This window comes from Sapajus apella, unplaced genomic scaffold (genome assembly GCF_009761245.1).
Source record: "Sapajus apella isolate SASKATOON/1434 unplaced genomic scaffold, GSC_monkey_1.0 scaffold76, whole genome shotgun sequence".
NCBI lineage: Eukaryota > Metazoa > Chordata > Mammalia > Primates > Cebidae > Sapajus > Sapajus apella.
The window spans coordinates 7,574,927-7,600,791 of record NW_022437016.1 but is presented as its reverse complement, the minus strand read 5'-3'; the positions used below and the strand labels follow the sequence as shown (position 1 = coordinate 7,600,791).

The window sequence follows — 25,865 nt, the reverse complement described above, 5'->3', positions numbered from 1 at the left end:
ATAAATAATGCCTAATTTTACCGCGTACCTGTGTTGATCATATGAAATAAAACATGAGAAAGAGACTGGCAACAAAGGAGACAATCAATACACATTCATTTTCTTCCTTCCAGAAGAGCAATAATGGTGCCTGCAGAGTTGTGGTTTTCTTCGTTGTTGTTGTTTTTTTTTCATTTGCCTTGTTTTGTTCAAATCATGCTGTGGTTTTTATTCCCTTCCTTTCTTTCCCATCATTAACTCTAGCTGCAGGCAAGTTATGGAAAGCAGCAACTATGTGTATCATTTATCAAGCAGGACACATGTTAAACAAATGCAACACAGTTTTCTGTCTTCAATGCATTCAAAAAGATTACGCACGTAAATCTGCACCATGTCACTACAGCATGCCATGGAAATGCTCAGGTTTGGAAAGAAAGCCAACTGTATGTGAAACAGAAAGAAATTATGTAAACACAGAGAGGATTAGCTCAGCATTTGAAGCTATGAAGCTAGGTACTCTATGGTCAGCTTCTAAGCTGGAGGAAGGAAATATTTAGTTAGAGCTATTTATTTAATACATACAACAGATGAGATAAAGGAATTCAAAAGACAATGTAACACACACTTCCTCATTCTGTCCCTATAAATGAACCTCTCTACCGAGATACTTATAAGGATTTTTTCAAAACCCATGGAATTTCAACTTGAACAAATGGCAAAGATGTCTGGGTTGAAAAATGAAGATATACTCAACTTCCTAAGAAAAAATTAAGCTGTTAATATCTCCTCCTGCTTCATAAGATGCTCCGGTGGCCAATCAGGTGCTTCTTCTGTGAATGCCATTTGCTATTTAATAACAGAAGTGGCTGGCTCTGAAAAGCAATCTGCCTGATGAGGTCTTCAAGCTGTGTAATTAGGAGGCTATTCCCTAAATTGGCCCGCAGTGCCTATGGGATTAGATGAACAGGGCAGAGAGGCCTCAGTGGTTCAGAGGGGGCCAGAAAGAGAAAGAGTTGACAGTTCCCTTTTTCATCCACTTCTCTGTTCCTCAGTAACACCAGGAATGAGTGCCTCCCTTTTATTAACCTAATAACCAGTATTCACCCATTCAAGGAAAATTTACTGAAAGATTCCATGTGCCAGGCACTGTGTTTGGTGCTGGACACAACGAGCAAATTAGACATTCCTACATTCCAAGCTTACACTCTAGTAAAAATGAGATGAAAAATAAATTCATAAACCAATGTATATTAGTAATAAGTGCAAGAAAGATAAAGAATTGTGCTGTATAGGAGAACTTAGTGTGGAGGAATAATTTAGATCGGAGAGATCAGGAAAGCCTTCCCTACAAAAGTGACATGTAAGCCAAGTAGGAATTAGCCATGCAAGAGTGTTCCAGGCAACGCGAACAGGATATGCAAAGGCTCTAAGGGTGCAAAGGGTTTGGTGTGTTTGAGGAAATGGAAGACCAGTGTGGCTAAAGCATTGTACAAGGATGACAGTGGCACAAGACTGGCAAAACTGAAAAGACAGACAGAGGCCAGATCAAGCAAAGCCATATAGGCCACAGTAAGGAGGATTTTGGACTATTTCTCAAAGATTGCTGGAAGCCACCAATAATGTAAATCATGGGAATGAAAAATGACATAATCTTTTATATATATATATCTATATATATCTTATTTATTTAAGATACAAGGTCTTGTTCTATCACCCAGGCTGCAGTACAGTGGCATGATCATAGCTCATTGCAGCCTCAAACTCCCTGACTCAAGCCATCCCCCCACCGCAGCCTCCTGAGTAGCTAGGACTACAGGTGTGCGCCACCACACCTTGCTAATTTTTTATTTTTGAAATTTTGTAGAGTCAGGGTCTCCCTATGTTGCCCAGGCTGGTCCTGAACTCCTGGCTTCAAGGAATCCTCTAACCTTAGCCTCCCAAAGTGTTTGGATTACAGGCATGAGCCACCACGCCTAGCACAATATATATTTTTCAAAAACTCACTCTGGTTGTAGTATGGAGAATGGGGTAAGGGAGTGGTAACATCACCCCACAGGTGTGTGCCTGGCCCGTTAGTTATCAGAGCCCTTTGATTTGAAACAGTGTGTTCACAGCAAGGTCTTTTTCCCTTTCTCCTATCTCTAGCCTAGTTTGTCAAATTCAACAAGTCCAATGTTGGTCTATGACTTTGGAATACAACTACTGAAATAAACAGTAAAACAGGAGGATTCCTTCACCTCATGTTAGCAGATGAGGAAATGGAGGCCCAGAGTGTGAAGCAACTTGCCCAAGGTCAAACAGCCAGTTGGTGGCAGAGATGGGACCCGATTCCAGGTACTCTAGGACTCCTAATCCAGGCCAATTCCTAGTGGACCAATAACAAAAAGCTCAATTACCTTCCTCAACTACACTTAAAATCATAAAGCTTCAATGATGCAATGACCTAATACAAAAAAGCACCATGCTCCATGCAGTATTCTGCAATGGCCAGTCCAGTATAAAAGGACTTCCTGGAGGGTCTGCTCCAAATACTAATGCAGAGGTCACAAACTGGTGGCCCTCAGGCCATATCTGGCTCATTAAAATATGGTTTTATTTGCCTCATAGTCTTTTAAAAAGTAAATTAGTCATCAACATTTAAAGAATAAATATCTCACATAAATATCTGTGTTACTAGCTTCTGGAAATAAAAATCATAACATCAGGTAACGCTGATTATCAAGCCCACATTCGCATAGGAGCTGGGCAGAGGCACTCTCCTCAGACAATGCACAGGCTCTCCAGGTCACCAGAGCCTTTCCACACTGGCCAAGCACCAATCACTGCATCTTCAGTATTGTTTTTCTTAGATGGGGCTTGTTTGGGTATTTAAACGACTTACCTAGCCTCTATAGCATTTGAGTTTAACAGAAAAGGAATTTGGAAATGGGAAGAGAGCTTTTCCTTATTCTTAAATTCTCTTTATTATGTATTCTCCCTTGTTTCACTCTAGGCTGGAGAGAACACTTCCTCCTGATATGACCCAGTTTCTTCCATCCCAAAAGAGACCATGGAGAGAGATTTTAGCAAGGCCACCTTACCTCTGGAAAGCTGGCCATATTCACCAAAATCAACTGTGGCGACTTCATGGAGATCTGGCTAATCTGGTTTAAAGCAAGCTTCCCGTCAGCAGTTACCACAGCAATCTGGTCAAGGGATCCTAAAGGAAAAATAACAAAATTTTAGAATTTCAACGAATCTTAGTAGCCCCACATCTAAGTACCTATCTAATTCAGATTCAGGTTGGATGCAGTGGCTCATGCCTGTTATCCCAGAGCTTTGGAAGACTAAAGTGGAAGGAATACTTGAGGCCAGTAGTTTGAGACCAACCTGGGCAAAATAGCAAGACCACATCTCTACAAAAACATTTTTTTAATTTGCAGGCATGGTGGCATGTGCCTGGAAACCTAGCTACTTAGCAATGAGGCTGAGGTGGGAGGATTGCTTGAACCCCGGAGGTGGAGCTGTATTGCACCAGTGCACTCCATCCTGAGTGCAGTGCACTGTATTGCGCCATTGCACTCCATCCAAACAGAGTGAGATCCTGTCTCAAAATAATAGTAATAATTCAGATTCAACAAACATTTAGGGATTCTTATCAATGTGACAAGAGTGTACAAGGGGCTTTCACAGGAACAGCAGTATCATGTGATAGAAAAAGCTTGAAATGGTGACAGAACTAGGTTGAAATTCCTCACTAGCAACTAGGGTGGCCTGGAGCTGAAGAATTTTCTGTTTTAGTTTTAGAACTAAAACTGGAAACAGCTGATCAGCCTCATGAGCAACTCTGACATTTACTTGCTATGAAACCTGGGCTTAGTTACTTATCTTCTCTGTGCCTTGGTTTCTAACTCAGTCAAAAAATAGCTACCTTAGAGGATTAGAGTAGGACTGCAGCTAAAGGAGTCTAACTGAATATAAACAACGGGTATACAATAAACACCAAAAAATATGCATTAAAGTGATACCTCCTATTATCCCTTTTAGTCCTTACAACTACCCTGTAACAACTGCATTATTGCCCCCATTTTACAGATGAGAAAATAAGAGTTGAGAAGAATAAACATGCCAAGATCATAGGGGTAACAAAAGGCAAAACAAGAGTCAAGACCGAAACTCAAGTGTGCTTAATTCTGATTTCTAGCAAGGCTCTTTCCCTTACAAATGGAACTCAAATCCGGGTGTGCATCAGAATCACCAGGGAGCTTTTAAAATTAGATTCCTGGGCCCCACCCCAGAGAGATCCTGATTCTGCAGAGGCTTCAGAGCCTGTGATTTGGGGGAGCCTGTAATTTTTTTTTTAGGTTCAGCACATGAGTCTGACACAGCCAGATGTGGAACCATTTGCTTATATGACCCTTCATTTTGGTACTTAGATCCCCTTTAGAAACAAGCCCATTAAACAAAACACAACAACAAAAAAAAACTATTAACATTTTCCTATTTTCCTGGATATAATCTTTATCTGCATCTAGATTCTGGAAAACCCTGGGAAAAATTTTCAAAAATGCAAGCAAGCAAGCAATAAAGCTACAGTTACAGATGGAAAAGAGGCATTATTCAAACTCCCTTATTTCCTATGCAAATGAGAACTAGAAGAAAAACCTTACCATTCACAGTAGGAACCACTCAAGGATGGCTCATTCTGAGACACAAAGAGAAAGGGGGGAAATGGAGTCTTTTAAACAAACTGGAGTTGTCCTGGCAATATGTTGTTAGAATAATGCAGTACCAATACCATGGGCCAAAGATCTGATTTGAGGTACTCAACCAGACTCGATGCCATCATAAGACAGAAGGTTGCTGACACTAGTGGCTTCAACCTGGAAAAGTCCAGGAGGTATAATGGTAAAAGTCTTTGTTACTCTAAAGACCTGCATTCAAATACCAACTCTGCCACTTTCTGATTGTGTGACCGTGAGTAGATTCCTTCCACCTTCTTGGCCTCTGTTTACTGATTTCTAAATGGGACACAAAAATTGCTTTTATCTCATAGGGTTTTTATGAAGATTAAATGACAGAGTGTAGGAAAAGCACTGTGTCCCAATAAATGTTGACTATTATTATTTCTAGACATTCTCTGTTTCAATTTCTCTAATATACTCTGTTCTGTCTTGCTTCAGGACCCTTGCATATAATTTTCCTTCTACTGAGAACACTCTTCTCTGTTCAGCTAAATCCTGCTCATTCCTTAATAGTCAGATACAGTGGCATCTAATCTCAGTAATCTTATCTGACCTCCTAGGCTGGATTACAAATCCCTTTTATAAGCCCCCAGCATCTGAGCATATTTCCATAATAATGACGATTGCCTATATTTACTGAACACTTCTTATGAGCAAGATATCATGATAAATGCTTTCTATAATGTATTTGCTGTCAATATCACAATAATTCTATGAGATAGTTATTATTATTTCTACCTTACAGACAAGGAAACGGAGGGATACAGAGTAACTTGCCCAAGATCACAATGGCTCTTAATGGAGCTTGAATTCAAACCCAGGTCTGACCAACTCCAAAGTCATTTGGTCTTCACCACTCAGCTTTGTTGCATGGCTTTACACATATTGGTTTACTTGTTTGACCCTTCACATTAGGTTCTAGGCTACTGGAAGGTGGGGACAATATCTTTTCTCTCTGTATCCACAGCACATATTAAAGTAATCAGCACAGAAAAAGTACTCCATAATGCTTTGACAGTAAATGAATGTAAGTATGGATGATGAAAGGGAAGAGGACAACAATGAATAAACAAATAAACCTGTATCTAAACAACTGTTGAAAGGTGTCAGTGATCTGGGAGATAGAAATTGCTGTGAGAGAGAGCAAAATATAAGGGGAAAAGCACCTGTTGGTTCAGATAGTAATGAAAGATAAAACGGAAGAATCTGGCAAAAGACTAGCTAAGCTTAGTCTGTTTCAATCAGTCTCTTCATGGCCTCAAGTTCTACATAGAATGTTATACAAACATAATCCTGAAGAGAAAGGAAAGAGGAAATACCAACAGGAGGCCTTTTGAAAATGGATCTTAATTCAGTCTTCCTGATTTGCCATAAGATCCTTTGCCACAGAAGTCCCAACACAGGCATTTCGGAATGCAGTTGTGGTGGTTACCATTCCTAAATCGGTATCGACATAATGCATCAAATCCTTTTCCCTCAATCTGTCCCCAGTGAGAATCTCCCTCAGCCTCATTCCTGCCCCTCATTTTCTCAGAGGTTAACATTTAACAAATTACACTCCCAACCTCTTTCCAGGCCCATCATCTTTTTAAGTTCAACAAGAGTGGAGCTTGCTGGCTAATTTTAAGTATCACATTTCTCCCTGAGCTCCTCTCAAACTGCTCTCTGGTTTCGGCTGCAGAATGTTAACAGGCCAGAAAGCACAAGGGAGACAGAGCACTTTATCAGTTTCATACCTAAAATAATAAGCAAGTTTAAAATAAACAGTTGAGAGCGATTGAATGGCACGCTCTACTGTCAGCAAAGGCAGAAATGCCCCAGTCCAAAGGTTGACAAATGACGGGAACAGTCCTCTAGTTTCACACTGGATCTCATCTCTGAACTCGGTATGTTTCTGATAGTGTTTGTAAGGAGCTGTGTATTTTTTCACTTGGTTTTCTTAAGAGCAAGTTCATGAAATATTTCTAGTTTTCTTATGAACTATCCTAATCAAGATGTGAGTAGGAGCAGCCCAAGCTCCTACAGATACCTTCAGAAGGGGGGTCTCAGGTTTAACTTTAGGATGATGACAATTTGCAAAAGGCTAATTTAACAGCAATTGGATTTTTCCTGCCTGCTTACACCATCAGCTGACAACTCACTTCTCCATCACATCTGCAAACAGTTCGCCTAGACAGTTCTGACATTTCCCACTTAGAAAAGCCACTTTCAGGAAGTTATTAACCCAAACGGAATCTTCCTGGTCAAGCTCAGGGATACAGAAATGCCTCACTTGGGCAGGTCTGTATCCATTTGGTTCCCAGTAAGGGATAAGAACTGCCAGATAGGACAAATTGGAAAAATCGGACCAAAGATATCAGTTACTAGGAGATTAAATACCTCGATGTGTTTATAGTACATTCATAATAAAAGCCTCATTTTTTTGAGAGTATAATTCCATGATAGCGAAGACAAAACCTATTTTTGTTCACTACTATGCACTAGCACAACGCCCAGTTCCATAGTAGACAAAAATTTGCTAGATAAATATAGTGTTAATTATACACCAGGCACTGTGCTAGAACCATAATATATGTTACCTCATTTATTTTAATTCCCATCCCAAAGCTGTAAGGTAAGAATCAAACAAGAAAATGGAGGACCAGGAAAGTAAAGTAACTGCCCATCACCAGTCAGTAAGTGGCAAAGCTGGGACGAAAACTCAACTCTGCCAAAGCCATGCTCTTTCCATTACATCCCTCCCCAGAACATTGGTTCAGTCACTAACCTGGTGAGGTCCTTATATTGAGAGTCTTATTGAAATTATCCTTGAGTGCTTCTATCACAGACTTCATGTCTTCATTCACCTCTTCCAAGTTGATTATATCCTCAACCAAGGCAGTGTTAATATTCACTCTGGTTTGGGATTGTCCTTTCCCTTTGGCTAAAAAGTGAATATTCAGTGAATAAAAGAACAGCAGCATAAACAGAGCCAATAAGCAAATGGTGAAGAAGTACCTACTACGCACAAGGAAAAATGTAAAGTGTTAGAAAATTATAAAACATTATCACTGCACTAAAAAAGAACCTATATTAACTGAATGTCAACTGGATTTCCAGTACTGTGCTAAACACCTTCTCAGGTATTAGTGAGGGGACAGGCTTTATAATCAGACACCCCAGGGTAAAAGTCTAGCTATAATGCATAATAGCTTTATGACCTTAGGCAAGTTATCTGAGTATCAAGTTTCCTACCTGTAAAAGAATAATAACATCTACGTTGCAAGGTTGTTACAAGGATACAAATTAAGTCATTCAAACACCTAAAAGAATACTACCCACACGGCAGGGAATCCATAACTAAATTAATTCCTTACTTTTCAGAAAAGTAAACAGAAGATGAGAAAGGTAAAGCTACTTGCCTAATGTCATAGGTCAGGAAAACGGAAAAGTCAAGATCTGGTTCCAGATCTGCCTAATTTTAAACCCATGAACTTTCCACTAGCCCAGCTCCACAAAATCTAATTAGAGAGACAGAAAATACATTAATTCATTTAAAAATGAATACCAAAACAAGGATATGCATGCAATATCTGATGGCTGGTACAGACAAAAGGAACAACAGTAGTTTACAGACATTAAACACCAAAAATGGTAGAGACAGTGGCTTATATTTTAGAAAATCAATAGCATTGGGAGCTGAATAATACAATTTGATTTTATGTCTAAATCATCCTAGTGATTTTTCATATACATTCTATAATATGTGTATACATAATGAGTGATGCAAATATTCTTGCATTTCTTTTATAGGGGATCGGGAGAGAGAAAAAGAATGAAACTTTAATACTTATACTGTTTGTTCATTAAACAGTCAACAAACATTTAGTGAGATTCATTCAATAAATTTTGCTGAACATCTACAGTGAGCTCAATCCTGTACTATTCGTGTAACATAATTTGCAGTGCAATTTTAAGTACATTCTCCTCTTTGCTATCCAAGATAGCTCTCCAAGGTAGGGCGAATAGCAATTAGTATTGTCCCAATTGTACAGATGAGAAATCTGAAGCACAAGCCATTTAAATGTTTCGTCCAAACCAACTGGTAAGTAACAGAGTGATTTTTTTTTAAACATTTATTTGCCCAAGTTACCACTATGCTTTGAAACCAATGGCTTAGGTTTTCCTCATAACTGATAAAGATGTGGATCTTCAGACTGAAAAACATAAGTTTCAAATAGGACAATAAAAGTAAATCCATACCTACATACCTTGTGAACACAGAAAACAAAGGACAAAGAGATCTTTATAAAAGCCCAAGAGAAAAGACAAATTATCCATGAAGGATTAAAACTTAGAATACTTTCCAAGAGCAACAACAGAAGCCAGAAACAATGGAAATAATATCCTCAACTTTAAACTTTTAAAACCAAATATGCACATTAAAAATGTAAAGATATGCCTGTCAATATTAGAATGAATAGTAGTATTTATGAATGAAATACTATGCAACCATGAGAAAGAATGAACTACACACAAAAATTTGAGTCTCACAAACATGATGTTCAGCACAGAGGCCAGACACAAGAATACAAAACTGTAGGGGACTTTTGATATGCTAGGAATGTTCTGTTTTTTGATCTGGGTACTGGTACATAAGTGATTTCAGCTTGTGAAATTCATGATAGCTTCACTTTCCTACAGTACTTTTTTATTTCTATAAAAAGGTTAAAAAATTGGTTAAGGGTAACTATCAAAACAGTAAGAAATTAGATGTGTATCTTCTAAATCAGCAGAATTTAAAAAAGAGAGAGGGATAAAAAAACTTTAACAGAAAAAGAAGAAAAAAAGGTATTTACAAAATAGCTAAAAGAGAGAGCTTCAAATGTTCCCAACACAAAAAAATGATAAAAACTTCAGATGCTAGATAACCCATATTCCCTAACTCAATCATTTATGCATGTAACAAAATATCACATATACCCCATAAGTATATACAAACATATATCAATAAAAAATTTAAAAATAAAAATATGGACTTGAAAACAAAAGAAAAAGGAAAACACATAATTAAGAAAGTACAAAATAAGGCTGGGCGTGGTGGCTTATGCCTGTAATCCTAGCACTTTGTGAGGCTGAGGCAGGTAGATCACCTGAGGCCAGAAGTTGGAGACCAGCCTGGCCAACAAGGTGAAATAACACCTCTACTAAAAGTACAAAAAATTAGCTGGGCATGGTGGCATATGCCTGTAGTCCCAGCTACTCGGGAGGCTGAGGCACAAGAATCACTTGAACCTGGGAGGCGGAGGTTGTGGTGAGCGAAGGCTGCGCCGCTGTACTCCAGCTTGGGCAACAGAGTGAGACTCTGTCCCAAAACAAAGAAAAAAAAAAAAAAAAAAGGAAGTACAAAATAAAATAATAACACAAATACTTAGTGAGTACAATAAATATAAATGAATCAAAATGACCAGTTAAAAGTTAGAGATTCTCAGTAAGATTTTTAAAAATCTAGTCGAATATAACATAAGAGTTTTTAAAAATTATATAAAATCACAGAAAGTTTGTTGTATAGAGATGGAAAAATTATAACCTGGCAAACATTAATCAAAAGAAGCCTGGTTTAGCTACATTATCATCAAACAAAAAGATTTTAAGACAAAATTCACTATTAGAAATCATGAAGACAACTTCAAAATGATAATAGAAACAATTTACCAGAAAGATATATAACAATTCTAAGCTTAAATATATCAGTAGGATAGCCTCAAAATTAACAGAATTAAAGGAAGAAACTGGCTGGGTGCAGTGGCTCACGCTTGTAATCCCAGCACTTTGTGGGGGCTGAGGTCGGTGGACTGCTTGAGCCCAGCAGTTCAAGACCAGTCTGGGAAACATTACAAAACCCACTCCCTACAAAAAATACAAAAATACCCAGCCATGGCAGCGTGTGCCTGTAGTCCCAGCTATTCAGGAGGCTGAGGTGGGAGAATCAACTGAGCCCAGAAGACTGAGGTTGTAGTGGGTTGTGATTGCACCGCTGCACTCCAGCCTGGGAAAAACCCTGTCTCCAAAAAGAAAAAAAAAAAAGAGAAACTGATCAATCTACAAGCATACTAGTAGAGTTTAATATACCTTTCTTGAAAACTGATAAGTGAGCAAATTAAAAAGTAAAACAGAAAAGTTCATCGATAAAATTACCCAATTTGATCAAATAGAATACACCCAGCAATATGAGAATACACATTATTTTCAAGCACATTTGGAGTTTCTATGAAACACCACAAATCAAATCTTAACAAAGATCAAAGAATCTGTATCATTTAGAACATGTTCTCTGAACAGAGTAGAATTAAGCTAACCTCAAAACAACCATGTTTGAAAAACTTTAAACACTTCTTAATAATACAGAACTTATGAACTATAGAGAAATGCATAGAAATTTTTAAATATTGAGAAATGACCGTAATAAAAATACTAAATATCAAAAACTCAAGTCAGGCACGGTGGCTCACACCTGTGATCCCAGCACTCTGGGAGGCCAAGGTGAGAGGATCACTTCAGCCCAGGAGTTCCAGTGAGCTATGAATGTACCACTGCACTTCAGCCTACACAACAAAGCAAGGCCTTGTCTCTAAAATAAATAAATAAATAAATAAATAACCTTATAGTAAGCATTTAAAGTTGTGGGGTTTTTTTCTTTATGTTTGTTTGTTTTGACATGGAGTTTCACTCTGTTGCCCAGGCTAGAGTACAGTGGTGCAATCTCAGCTCACTGAAACTTCCCCCTCCCGGGTTTAAGTGATTCTCCTGCCTCAGCCTCCTAAGTAGCTGGTATTACAGGCAGGCACCACCACACCCAGCTAATCTTTGTATTTTTAATAGATCACTCCTGGGCTCAAGTGATCCACCCAGCTCAGCCTCCCAAAGTGCTGGAATTACAAGCGTGAGCCACCATGCCTAACCACATGCAGAATCTACAAAAAAGTTGAATACACACAGAGAATAAAATAATACATAGCAGGGGTCAGTGGGGGTGGGTAGTGGTGGTGGTGAGGAAATGGAGAGATATAAGCCAAAGGATACAAAGTAGTAGATTATAGGATGAACAAATCTGGAGATCAAATGTTCAATATGAGGACTATAGTTACTAATATTGTATTATACTCTGGATTTTTTTGCTAAGACAGATTTTAAGTGCTTTCGCCAAAAAAAAAAAAAAAAAAAAAAGGGAGGGAGTAACTATGTAAGATAATAGATATGCCAATTTGCACGTAAATAACCATTTCACCGGATGCATATCAAAGCATCGTGTTTGTAATGAAAAGTTTTAAAAAAAAAACAGCAAAGGCCAAAAAGTAATGAACTAATTGTCCAACTCAGAGGATAGAGAGTAAGTACACAGGAGAAAGTAAATAATAAAGAACAGAAATCATAAAATTGCAAAAAAGAGAGATCAAAAAATCAAAGACTCTTTTAAAAGGTTTATAAAATTGACAAATTTCTGTCAAGAACAATTAAGAAAAGGAAGTAGATGCAAATAAATAATATTAAGAGAGAAAAAATGGACATGATTATAAAAACAGAAATCTTAATAATCTTAAGAGACTATTATGGACAACTTTATGCCAACAACTTTGAAAAGTCCGAAAAAATGAAAAATTTCCTAAAATATACAACTTACTAAAATCAAGAAGAGAAAAATCTAACCAGTCTCATAATCATTAGAGAAACCAATTCTATTATTCAAAGTCTACCTATACACACACACCCCAGATTCATGTTACTTTACAGGCAAGTTCTAACAAACACACAAGGAACTGATAATCCTGATTTTTTATAGACCATCCCATTAAGAAAAAGAGATGCATTCCCCAACTCACACTATGAGGCTAAGCTAGTCTTAATACAAAGCCGGAGAATAATACAAGAAAACTATGCTTATGAATACTAGAAAGTTACATTAACGCTAATGTCACATACAAATATAGACTCAAAAATCTGCATTAATGCTAGCAAACCAAATCCAACAATGTATACACAGGTTATGTATCAAAAACAAGTAGGCTCATACCAAGAATGCAAAAGTGGTTTAACATCATAAAAAACTATTGATGTTGAGTCAATTAATAGATTACAAGAGAAAAAAAAGATCATCTCAATAAATGCAGTAAGAGCATTTGATTAAAATTTAATATCCATCTGAAACAAACTGCTAGCAAAATAGGGATAAATGATATTAAAAGAAAATACCAATAGCAAAGCAAACATATTTTTTTTTCTGTTTAAAAACTTAAAAAATATTTTTGTGGGTACATAGTATATATATTTATGGGTTATATGAGATACTTTGATATATGCATGCAAATAATAACCACATCATGGAAAAGAGAATATCCAGCCCCTCAAGCACTTATCCTTGTGTAACAGACATTTCAATTTATACTTTTAGTTAATTTTAAATGTACAATTAAATTATCACTGACTTTATTCACCCTGTTTTGCTATTAATTACTAGGCATTATGCATTCTTTCCAACTGTATATATTTTTTGTATCCATTAACAATCCCCAACTTCTTCCCACCTCTCCACTACCATTCCCAGCCTCTGATAACAATCCTTCTACTCTCTAACTCCAAGAGTTCAAATGTTTTGATTTTTAGATCCACAAAATTGTTTCGATTTTTAGCTCTCACTTAGAGAACAAGCAAAGTTTGTCTTTCTGTGATTTATTCCACTTAACAGAATGACCTCCAGTCCAACCATGTTGTTGCAAATGACAGAATCTCATTCTTTTTTATGTCTATATAGTATGCCATTATGCATATGCACTACATTTTCTTTATCCAGTCATCTGTTAATGGAAACTTAGGTTGCTTCCAAATCTTGGCTATTGTGAACAGTGCTGCAACAAACATGAGAATACAGATATCTCTTCAATATACTGATTTCTTTTCTTTTGGGTATATATCCAGCAGTGGGATTGCTAGATCATATGGAAACTCTATTCTCAGTTTTTTAAGGAACCTCCAAACTGTTCTCCACAGTGGTTGTGCTAATTTATAGTTCTACTAGCAGTGGACAAGGGTTTCCTTTTCTCCACATCCTCACCAGTATTTGTTATTGACTGACTTACGGATGAAAGCCATTTTAACTGGGGTGAGATGATATCTCATTACAGTTTCGATTTGCATTTCTCTGATGATCAATGATGCCAGGCACCTTTTCATATGCGCGTTTGCCATTTATATCTCTTCTTTCAAGACATATAAATATTTTGTCCATTTTAAAATCAGATTATTAGAGTTTTTCCTAGAGTTGTTTGAGCTGCTTTTATATTCTGGTTATTAATCCCTTATCAGATGGGTAATCTGTAAATATTTTCTCCCATTCTGTGGGTTGTTTCTTTACTTTGATGATTGTTTCCTTTGCTGTGCAGAAACTTTTTAACTTGATGTGATCCCACTTGTCCATTTTTGCTTTGGTTGCCTGTGTTTGTGGGTACTACTCAAGAAATCTTTGCCCACTCCAATGTATTGGAGTGTTTTCCCAATGTTTTCTTGTACTAGTTTAATAGTTTTGAGGTCTTACATTTAAGTATTTAATCCATTTTGATTTTTGCATATGATGAGAGACAGAAGTCAACTTTCATTCTTATGCATATGGATATCCAGTTTTCTTAGCACCATTTATTGAAGAGATTGTCCTTTCCCCAATGTATGTTCTTGGCACCTTTGTCAAAACATGAGTTTGCTGTAGGTGTACGAATTTGTTTATGGGTTCTCTATTCAATTCCACTGGTTTATGATATGGTTTGGCTGTGTCTCCACCCACACCTCATCTTGAATTGCAGTTCCCATAATTCTATGTGTTGCAGAAAGGACCAGGTAGAGATAATCAAATCATGAGGGTGGTTCTCCCATCCTGTTCTTGTGATAGTGAGTGAGTTATCAAGAGATCTGATGGTTTTATAAGGAGCTCTCCCCTTCACTGGGCACTCATTCTCTCTCACCACCTTGCGAAGAGGTGCCTTCCGCCATGATTGTAAGTTTCCTGAGGGCCTCCCCGGCCATGCAGAACTGGGTGTCAATCAAACCTCTTTTCTTTATAAATTACCCAGTCTCAGGTATGTTTTTATTAGCAGTATGAGAACAAACTAATACAGTAAATACTAATAGAGTACAGGAAGAGTGGGGTGCTGCTATAAGGGTGCCTGAAAAGGTGGAACCAACTTTGGACCTGGGTAACAGGCAGAGGCTGGAACAATTTAGAGGGCTCAGAAGAAGACAGGAAGACGTAGGAAAGTTTGGAACTTCCTAGAGACTTGTTGAATGGCTTTGATCAAAATGCTAACAGTGATACAAACAATGAAGTACAGGCTGAGGTAGTCTCACATGGAGATGAGGAACTTCTTGGGAACTGGAGCAAAGGTGACTCTTGCTGTGCTTTAGCAAAGAGACTGGCGGTTTTTTGCCTCTGTCCTACAGATCTGTGGAACTTTGAACTTAAGAGAGATGACTTAGGGTATCTGGCAGAAGAAATTTCTAAGTGACAAATCATTCAAGAGGAAGGCAGAGCATAAAAGTTTGAAAATCTGCAAGCTGCCGATGCAACAGAAAAGAAAAACCCGTTTTCTAGGGATAAATTCAATTCCGCTGCAGAAATCTGCCTAAGTAATGAGGAGCTAAATGTTAATTACCAAGACAATGGGGTAAATGTCTGCAGGGCATGTCAGACACCTTCTAGCAGTCCTTTCCATCACAGGCCCAGTGGCCTAGGAGAAAAAAATGCTTTCCTGGGGCAGGTCAAGGCCCCACCTGATGTGTGCAGCCTTGGCACTGCATCCCAGCTGCTCCAGCCATGACTAAAAGGGACCAAGGTACAGTTCAGGATGTTGCTTCAGCGGGTGCAAGCCCTCAAGCCTTGGCAGCTTCCACATAGTGTTGGTCCTGCGAGTGTGAAGAAGATAAGCATTGAGGTTTGGGAACGTCCGCCTAGATTTCAGAGGATGTATGAAAAGGCAAAAGTCTGCTGCAGAGGCAGGGCCCTCATGGAGAACCTCTGTTAGGGCAGTGTGGAAGGGAAATGTGAAGTCAGAAACCCGACACAGAGTCCCCAGAGGGCTGCCATCTTCCATCCCAGAATGGTAGATTCACCAATAGCTTGCACTGTGCACCAGGAAAAGCCACAGACACTCAATGCTAGCCAGTGAAAGCAGCCAGGAGGGGAGCTATCCCCTACAAAGTCACAGGGGCAGAGCTGCCCAAGGCCGAGGGAGCTCACCTCTTGCATCAGCATGACCTGGATGTGAGACACAGAGTTAAAGGAGATCATTTTGGGACTTTAAGGCCTACTGACTGCCCTACTGGATTTTGGAATTGCATGGAGGCTGTGGCCCCTTTGTTTTGGCCAATTTCTCCCATTTATTTACCCAGTGCTTGCACACCCACTGTATCTAGGATGTAACTAACTTGCTTTTGATATCACAGGCTAGGCAGAAGGGATTTGCCTTGTCTCATATGAACTATGAACTTGAATTTTTGAGTTAATGCTGAAATGAGTTAAGATTTTGAAATGAGTTAGGACTATTGGAAGGGCATGACTGTGTTTTGAATTGTGAGGACATGAGATTTGGGAGAGACCAGAACAGAATGATAAGGTTTGGCTGTGTCCCAACCCAAATCTTATCTTGAATTGTAGTTCCCATAATCCTCACCTGTTGTGGGGGAGGTGGAGATAGCTGAATCATAACAGTGGTTTTCCCCATTCTGTTTTTGTAATAGTGAGTTAGTTCTCAAGAGATCTGATTGTTTTATAAGAGGCTTCCCCCTTCCCTGGGCACTTATTCTCTCTCCTGTTGCCCTGTGAAGAAGCAGATTGTAAGTTTCCTGCGGTCTCCCTAGATATGCAGAACTATGAGTCAATTAAACCTCTTTCCTTTTTACTTTATTATATATTTTTTGAGACAGAGTCTCACTCTGTCACCCAGGCTGAAGTACAGTGGCACAATCTGAGTTCACTGCAACCTCCACCTCCTGAGTTCAAGCAATTCTCCTGCCTCAGCCTCCAGAGTAGATGGGATTACAGGCATATGCCACCAAGCCCTGCTAACTTTTATATTTTTATTAGAGACAGGGTTTTGCCATGTTGACCAGGGTGGTCTTGAACTCCTGACCTCAAGTGATCCACCCGCCTCAGCCTCCCAAAGTGCTGGGATTACAGGCATAAGCGACCGTGCCTGGCATAAACCTTTTCCTTTTATAAATTACCCAGTCTCAAGGATTTCTTCATAGCAGTGTGAGAATGGACTAACAGTCTATGTGTCTATATTTTTATGCCTATACCATGCTGTTTTGGTTACTATATAGCTCTGTGGTATAATTTGAAGTCAGGTAATATGATTTCTTCTTATATGTTAACTTCTTATACATTAAGAATTATGATTCACAAACATAATTCTTAACATTAACATATAAAAGTGTTTCCTATAAAGTCAGGAATAAAACAAAGATGCCTATTACTACCAATCCCATTTATTCAAATTATACTAGAGTTCCTAGCCAATCCAATGAAAGGGGGAGAAGGAGAGGAAACGGGAGGGTAATGGGACAGGAGGGGAGAAGAAGGGAAAGGGACATGTGTGTACCACAACACATGTACAAGAATGTTTATACTAGCATTATTTGTTTTAGCTCAAAACTGGAAGCAACCCAAATGTCTGTCAACTACCAAATGGATATTAAATTGTGGTATATACTTTCAGTGGAATATCATTTTTAAAAAAAGCACAAACAACCGTCATATGCATAACATTGACATCTCTCACAAACAGATTATTACCAATAGAAGTCAGACACAAAATCCACACTGACTTCACAAAGGACAAAACTAATCTGTGGTGTTAAAGTCAATATAGTGGGTTATCTATCCTTACAGTAGGAGAGTAACAACTCAAAGGGACATATGATAAGTTTCCAAAATAGAAGTGACAGTCTATTTATTGACTTGGGTGATGACTACATGATTGTGTTCACTTTGTGAAAATTCACTGAAGTACAAACTTATGATTCATGTACACACTTTTCTTTATATACAACTCAAAAAACTAATATATATAAAAGTGACAAAAAAAAGATAGGATTCCCCCAGAAACAAACCCGATTAAAGAACTGTACAAGATCTTTTTTTTTTTTGAGACAGGGTCTCACTCTGTCACCCAGGCTGGAACAGCAGTGGTGTGATCACGGCTCACTGCAGCCTTGATCCCCTGGGCTCAAGTGATGCTCCCACTTCAGCCTCCTGAGTGGCTGAGACCACAGGGGTACACCATAACACCTGGCTAATTTTTGTAGAGACAGGGTTTCCCCATGTTGCCCAGGCTGGTCTTGAACTCCTGAGCTCAAGCAATCCAATCGCCTTGGGGGCCTCCCAAAGTGCTGGGATTATAGGCATGAGCCACCACTCTTGGCCTTATGCAAGATCTGTCTGGAGAAAACTTGACAATATGAGGGTAAATTTTATAAAGAAGAGGAGAAAGTCAAGAAGAAAAAGAAAAGTGTATGTGTGGTGAGGGGAAAGATTTGTACCACTAAATTTAACTTTATGACAGTATATCAGGCAGTATGAAATTTAGTGCAGGGAGAGATAAGCAGTTCAATAAAATCAAGAGCTCAGAAACAATATCATACATATAAAGAAACTTGACAACACAACAGGGGGCACTACAAATCCAGGAGTAAAGAGTAGGCTAATCAATAAACGATTTTGAAACAACTTGTTATCCATCTGGAAAGGAATCTTTAAAAATTAGGTTACTTCACACCATATTCAGAAATAAATTACCTTGAGATAGAGGGGTATTTCTTAAAGAAGACACAAGTGATAAAGGACTGGAAAATATGATATTAAAACTCATGTTCAACAAAGACATCATAAACAAAGTAAAAAGCAAAGAAGATACTTGTAACACATACTATAGACAAAGAATAAACATCCCTAATACAATAGGAAGAATCCAATAAATCTAAAAGAAAAAGTCAAACATCCAACTTCTGCAGCCTCTAACTCCTTACCTCAAGCAATCCTTCCACCTCCGCCTCCTGAGTAGCTGGGACTACAGGTATAAGCCACTAGGCCCAGCATTTTTTTTTTTTTTAAGAAACAAGGTCTCCTTATGTTGTCCAGAGTACTCTTGAACTCCTGGCCTCAAGCAATCCCCTTGTCTCAATCTCCCGAGTAGCTGAGATTACAGGTGTGAGCCACAGCACTTGGTTTAACCAACTTTTAAAGAGGCAATCAAAGAAGACAAAACTTAGCCCACAAAATATGAAAAATGCTGCTTATACACTGTAGTTACTATATACTGTACTAGAAAACTGCAGTACTGTAGACACCAGGAGCTCAAGTTTCTGGTTCTGCCACTAATTAGATAGGACCATGGACAAATTTCTCACAAATGTATCTCAGTTTCTTCATTTATAAAATGGTGAGATCTGGATTCACTAGATAATTGTAAGGATTTCTTCAATGGAAAATTACAATTCCTTTAATGGATAATTATAAGGATAAAATTAGCAAATGTATGGAAACTTTAAAAAATATAATGCAAAAAACAGATCAAAGGTTATTACTACTAACACTATTAACAGAATATAAGTCTTCTAAGTATTACTGTTCTTTCGGCAATTTGTTAATGTTCCTATTACAGAACGGGGAAGGTCTGCATGAAATCAGAAAAGGAGAATCAGTGGGGAAATATTCAGCAGCATATATCTAGCGCCATTCTTGGGAGAGGACTCCCTAACCCATCACTGCAAATTGTTGGTCTGACTGATAATTTTCTATCACTCATTCTTTCATTCCACAAAAGTTGTCAATACATACTATATCCAGGCCCTGTTAGGTGCTAAATAAGAACGACATAGACCCTACTTTCATCAGGTCCAGCACAGAAGACAGATCAACAATAATTAATCTTATATTTAATTAATTAATCACTGCTGTTCTAAGTGCATCAAAGGTAAAATAACAGAATGCACGAGTGCAGGTAACAGGGGACTTGACCTAGTCTAAGAGGTCAGGGAAGGCTTCCCAGAGGAAGTAGCATTTAAGCTGAGACCTGCAGTACATCAAAGTCTCATTCTTGGATGACATAAGCCATTAAGATCATCCATCTAAATCCATGGCTCTAATACCCACTTTGCCCGACAACCTTCTGGTCTTAATTATACTTCCAACATGCATCTTCCTATAAGGAGACAATATATTGATCCCTGCTACAAGCATTCTGGCTTGCTTGGCACTTATACCTCTAATTCCAAATCTAAAAAAAAGAAATTAGGCATTATCTGAGCTACCAAGAAAACAAATGAGGCAGCATAGTAATGAGAAAAGAAGCACTGGGTTATAACACTATCTCTGCCACTGTAACCTTTTAAGGCACTCAAATCAAATAGCTGAGGCATCATTTCCTCGTGTTGGCAAGCGGTAAATTCAGTACATCTGAGATACCTGCCAGCTGTAATTCATGGGCCAAATAAAAGAAAGGGTTGAAGTGGGAGAGAATGTCGCATGTCTCTACCTTTGGCTTTCTTGGTAGCAAAATGGCGGACTGGTACAGCTGGATAGGCCATGTATTGCCTATGGCCATGCTGTCTTTCATGCACTGTCTTCGGTGTAACTTCCAAAACAGGTCTGATTGAGGAAGCAAGGTAATTTCGAAAGGCAGGGTGGACCATGCGGAAGCACTTTAATCCCAAGACTCCCAAGGCCATGGCTGAAGACGATCCTTAGAAACATCCACTAAAAAAATAAGACAAAAAGCAGATCTAAGTAAAAGAGACCATATTGCAACTTCAGATAATTTGTACCAATTATCAAACAACTCCTATAAACTAAGCTAAGTACTAGGCAATTTAAATACATTATCTCTAATCCTTTTCCCAATAGCCCTAGAAGAAATGTTATTAGCCTCATTTTGCAGAATGAAGAAACTGAGGCTCACAGAGATTTAAGTAACTCGTCCACTTTGGATTCCAAACCCCAAGCCCTTTCCACTTCACCAAAATGCCCATTAATTTAGCAAACACGCAGCAGACTAAAACTGTAATGACGCTAATTAAACCCTTACACGAGAAAAAGCACAAAATCTTGATAAAAGTTTAAAGAGGAACGGCAGAGCACCAGAAGAGGACTTTAAATAAGAAAACCATCTCAACAGGCATAAAATGACTGGAAAATTCACACAACAGCATTTAATTAAAATTTTCTTTGGTTCCTTATGCACTGATTACCAATTAGAATGCCCTTTAATGTGAGTCTAAAGCATGATTGAGGTTTGAGGTCTTCCATGGTATAGAAACTAGAGCTCTGGAAAATGCCACCCTCCACTGTGTTAACAGAAGTTAGGCATTCTACAACTGAGGTCTCTGACCGTGGAAAGATGCCATCGCCTACAACTACCTCAGGATAGAACAAGCACAGCCCTAGCTAAATGACAAATAGATCATTAATAGCGTCTGCCCATAATGTTGCTAGGTTCAGCTAAAAATTAAAAACAATTAGTATCAAATACCTGGAAGCTGCTTCTTTTGCGTAGCAGTCCCATGCCTTACTTAAAAAAAAAAAAATCCCACCCTAAAATTTTGATGCAACATACAGCAGTGAATGAGAGCATGGGCTTTGCCGCCAGGAAGACCTGGAAGCCAATCCTAGTTCCATCGCTGACTAAATACTCCAAAATATTTCTGTCCCTTGATTTCCTCAACTCTTAAATGAGAATAATTATACTTATTTCTTAGGGTTGGGAATAATTAATGGGGTTATGCAGGTAAAGCCCTTGACACAGGCCTGGCAAACAGCAGGAGCCCCCAAAATAATAACCTGTTGATAGCTATCACCTTTTCTTTCAAAAACTTTTTTAAAAATATTATCTTTATTATCTTTTTTAAAGACTGAGTCTCATTCTGTCACCCAGGCTGGAGTGCAGCAGCAAGGTCTCGGCTCACAGCAACCTCCGCCTCCCAGGTTCAAGAAATTCTCATGCCTCACACTCCCACGGAGCTGCCTCAGCCTCCCTAGTAGCACACGCCACCATGTCCAGCTAATTTTTTGTATTTTTAGTAGAGACAGGGTTTCATCACGTTGCCCAGGCTGGTCTCAAACTCCTGAGGTCAGGTAATCCATCTGCCTTGGCCTCCCAAAGTGCCAGAATTACAGGTGTGAGCCACTCTGCCCGGCCTCAAAAACTTTTATGCCAGGATCAGACATGATAAAGAAACTTGGTATGTTACTAATAATGTACAAGGTAGCCCACAATCAGTCAGACCTGATGTAAATTTCAACTTGAGGCAATTAACTCTTCTTTCCTGGCATCATTTTCCCCATCAATGATAAAAATAACCTTGACTTTAAAATAAAATGAAATAATGAATACATGTAAAACAACTAACATAGTGCCAGGAATATAGTAGCTTAATAAATAGTGGTTATCATTATCATTTTTTAAAGCAAATGAGTAGCACAAAGGCAAATAATTTCTCATGATGGAATTTTTAACAGTGAGGGATACTAGAAGTTAGTGATCAGTGTATGAAGTCTATAAAAACAGATGTGATTTTAAAAAAAGGAATATTTTTCTTCTTTATTAGTATCAATAGCTACTATCAATTGAGGTCAAATTTGGACTGCTTGCTTTAATTACATTATTTCACTTAATCCTCTCAATAATGCCACAAAGAATGTATAATAATCCCCATTTTAGATGTTGAAACTGAGGTTCAGAGAGATTAAGTCACTGTTCAAGGACATGGAGCTAATAGCCCAGCTCTATTTTCGTGGAACTGTTCACAGAAGTTTGGCTCAGAGTGAAGTTTCTATATCTAGGTTTTTCCCTAATAAAATCAATGCCTAACTCATACTTATAACCAAATATGGCTGTAGAATAACGTGTAGTTTTTTATTTTTGTCTACAGAGCCTTAATCTGGCTGCTCCGTTTAAGACAGGTTTCCTGGTGTGCCTGTTGCAGGTCATAATACCAATTCACAAAGCAACAGGAAATCAAAATGGGTTAGAAATAAACAACCTTTGACAGAAAACGCAGCACCCAAAAGCAGACCCAGTACACGTGAACCGGAAGACAACTCTATAAATAAACCACATTGCTGAAATGCTTTAGGCGTAGATTTTCATTGCACAGAAGTCAGGAAATTTCAAAGTGGAAGTTCGATAAAGGTGGTCCTTTACCTTAAGGGTATGCAAATTAACATTCAATTCAGCACAGATAAAGAATTAACGTTGAAGAAAAATTTATTGAGATCCCAAGCATTAGCCAACAAAATTAACCTAAACATAGAAGCAATGTGGGGAAGTGTCTGAGCTTTGAACATAGTCTGGAACTGAAATCTCAGTTCCCCCACTTACTAGCTGTGTGACCTTGGGGAGGTCATTTAGCCTCTCTGAGCAGCAGCTTCCACATCATCATTATAGTGATATTAATAAGGCTTTAAAAAGATAACAATAATAATGACAATACCTAACATTTATATAACTATGTGACAGAAACCATTCTAAGTGGCTTACACATATTAACTCATTTGAGCCTCATGACAAACCTGAAGTAAGTACTATGATTATTCCCATTTTACAGATATGAAAACAGAAGCACAAATAAGTACTCTGCCCAAGATTTGAATTCAGGCAGTCTAGCTCCAGAGTCTATGGTATTAGCCACTATACTATGCATATAAAATACTCAGCATGGCTGGGAATGGTGGTGGGCACCTTATAGTTCCAGTTACTTGGGATGCTAAGGAAGGAGGATCACTTGAGACCAGGAGTTCAAGGCCAGCCTTGGTAACACAGTGAGACCTAGTCTCTTTAAAACAACCACAACAAAACACATACACACAGTACAATGCCTGGCATCCAGCAGGTACACAATAAACTGTAGCTATTATAACAGCACCCCAACTATTGAATTTTTGCTGTTGAGACAGACTCTCACTGTCACCCCGACTGGAGTGCAGTGGCATGATCTCGGCTTACTGCAACCTCTGCCTTCCAGGTTCAGGCAATTCTCCTGCCTCAGCCTCCTGAGTAGCTAGGACTATAGGTGCCCACCACCACGCCCAGTCAATTTTTGTATTTTTTAAGTAAAGATGGGGTTTCACCATGTTGGCCATCCTGGTCTCGAACTCCTGATCTCAGGTGATCCACCGGCCTCAGCTTCCCAAAGTGCTGGGATTACAGGTGTGAGCCATTGTACCTGACCTGAAATATTTTTTAAAACTACTTGAAGCACATATTATTTTTCCAAAGTTGAGGGTTGCAAAACCTGGATTTCCCTGTCAGAAGGTGCTTTGAATTTTGGTTAGATGATGAACCCAAAGTCCTGGCTTATCTACTGTCCCAGCAACTCCTTTCAATCCAACTGCATACTAGCTTATAACATAAGCACTTTTATGAGTGTGCACACACCCAGGCCCTTGTATATAAAGTACTTTCACATGTATCATTTTATTTCTCATAATAACTAAAGAGTGATAATCACCACCCATATTTTACAAAATAAGCAAAATGATCTTTCACTTATCCAATGCTCCCCCTGCTCTGGGGTCTTCAAACATGCCATGGAATCTTCTTGATAATCTTCCCTCACCTCTTTAACTATCGCCCATTTTTATTTCAGATTTCAGCTTAACCATCACTTCCTCAGAAAATGCCTTCCTTGGCCATCTCCTACGGCATAACTAGGTCAAGTGTTCCATAGCCTGCTTTTATAACACACTTTACTTCATCATAGCACTTAATTTTGAGATGAAGTCTCACTCTGACACCCAGGCTGGAGTGCAATGAAGGAATCTCATCTCACAGCAACCTCTGCCTCCCAGGCTCAAGTGATTCTCCTGCCTCAGCCTCCTGAGTAGCTGTGATCACAGGCACATGCCAATATGCACAGCTAATTTTTGCATTTTTAGTACAGACGGGGCTTCACCATGTTGCCCAGGCTGGTCTTGAACTTCTGACCTCAGGTAATTCCCCCCCCAACACACTGCCTCAGCCTCCCAAAGTGTTGGGATTACAGGCGTGAGCCACCATGCCCAGCTCATAGCACTTAATTTTTAACAGTACAAGCTAACATTTGTGTAATTATTTGATTGTTGTCTAATTCCCTCCATATGAGTATAAGCACTACAAGGACTAACCTATGATTTTCTTGTTCACTGTTGTATCCCCAGTACCTGGTACACTGCCTGAACACAGAAAACACTGTAAATGTGATGAATACATAAGTGAAAGTCCAGAAAGATTAAGTCCTTGTCCAGGGTCAAGATGAGGGAACCAGAATCGGATTGGAATTTACCCTTACTACGATGGTAGGTTCTGGACTTCCCAGCATTGCCTCCACTGTCTCTTGGTTTGCCAGATTTTTGCTTAGAGATAGTAGAGCAAGCTCTTCTCTAAATGCAGTGCCAGCTAAAGAAAAGTAGTTGTAGTATCTGACTATATACAAAATCCATATGCACCTGGCATGGCCAAAGAAGGAATTAGACACTTTAACAGGTACAGAAAGGGCTTTTGTCTAAGAGTTAAGAGATCTGGACTCCAATATTCCTTCCTTATCACTCCCTGCCATCTACCCTTTATACTCATAATCACCCGTATTCAAAAAGCATTTGTGGCAGCTCTACCACTGACTTGTGACTACCAAGTTATTTCTCCTACCTAGATTTTTTTTCAACCATAAAATGAAGGCGTCCGATCAGGTGTTCATTCTTTCCAACTATAAAGCTTTCCAAGATTGGGGAAAATGCAATAGTGTGGTTAAGAAAAAAAAAGGCACTAAACTTAGAGAAGACTCGGGAAAGAATCTTGGTTCCAGCACTTCCTAGACACGTGACCTTAGATAGGCCTAACTACCTGGACCTGTCTCATCTGTAAAACGTAAATGACAATACTATTTATCAGTTATATAAATGGAGCAGGGCTACTAAAATGACAACTGTTTTGCCACTGGGTGGCACAGAGTAGTGGTTAAAAGTTCAGGCTTAGGAGTCGGATAGACCTAGGTTTGAATTTAAGCGCCCTCACTTTCTGACCGCGTGACCCTAGCGAAATTATCTATTTGAGCTTCCGTTTCTTCATTATTGGAGATAATAACAGCTATTCCCTCTGGACTGGTCTA

The 25,865-nt window shown here is 38.8% G+C and overlaps 1 protein-coding gene across 4 annotated transcripts in view; it reads right to left on the bottom strand.

Annotated features, from left to right (window-relative positions):
* Positions 1-25,865, bottom strand: part of MRRF (mitochondrial ribosome recycling factor) — a 63,680-nt gene that overhangs the window by 37,329 nt on the left and 486 nt on the right. For 2 of the 4 annotated variants that reach the window (XM_032251526.1, XM_032251530.1), the window contains exons 2-4: positions 20,261-20,481; positions 7,471-7,626; positions 3,060-3,178 (exon numbers count right to left, since the gene is read on the bottom strand). In XM_032251526.1, coding sequence (XP_032107417.1) covers positions 3,060-3,178; positions 7,471-7,626; positions 20,261-20,453 — 468 coding nt within the window. In that variant the 5' untranslated portion in view covers positions 20,454-20,481. The remainder of the gene's footprint in view (positions 1-3,059; positions 3,179-7,470; positions 7,627-20,260; positions 20,482-25,865) is intronic. The other 2 variants (XM_032251527.1, XM_032251528.1) reach the window with 2 other exon arrangements.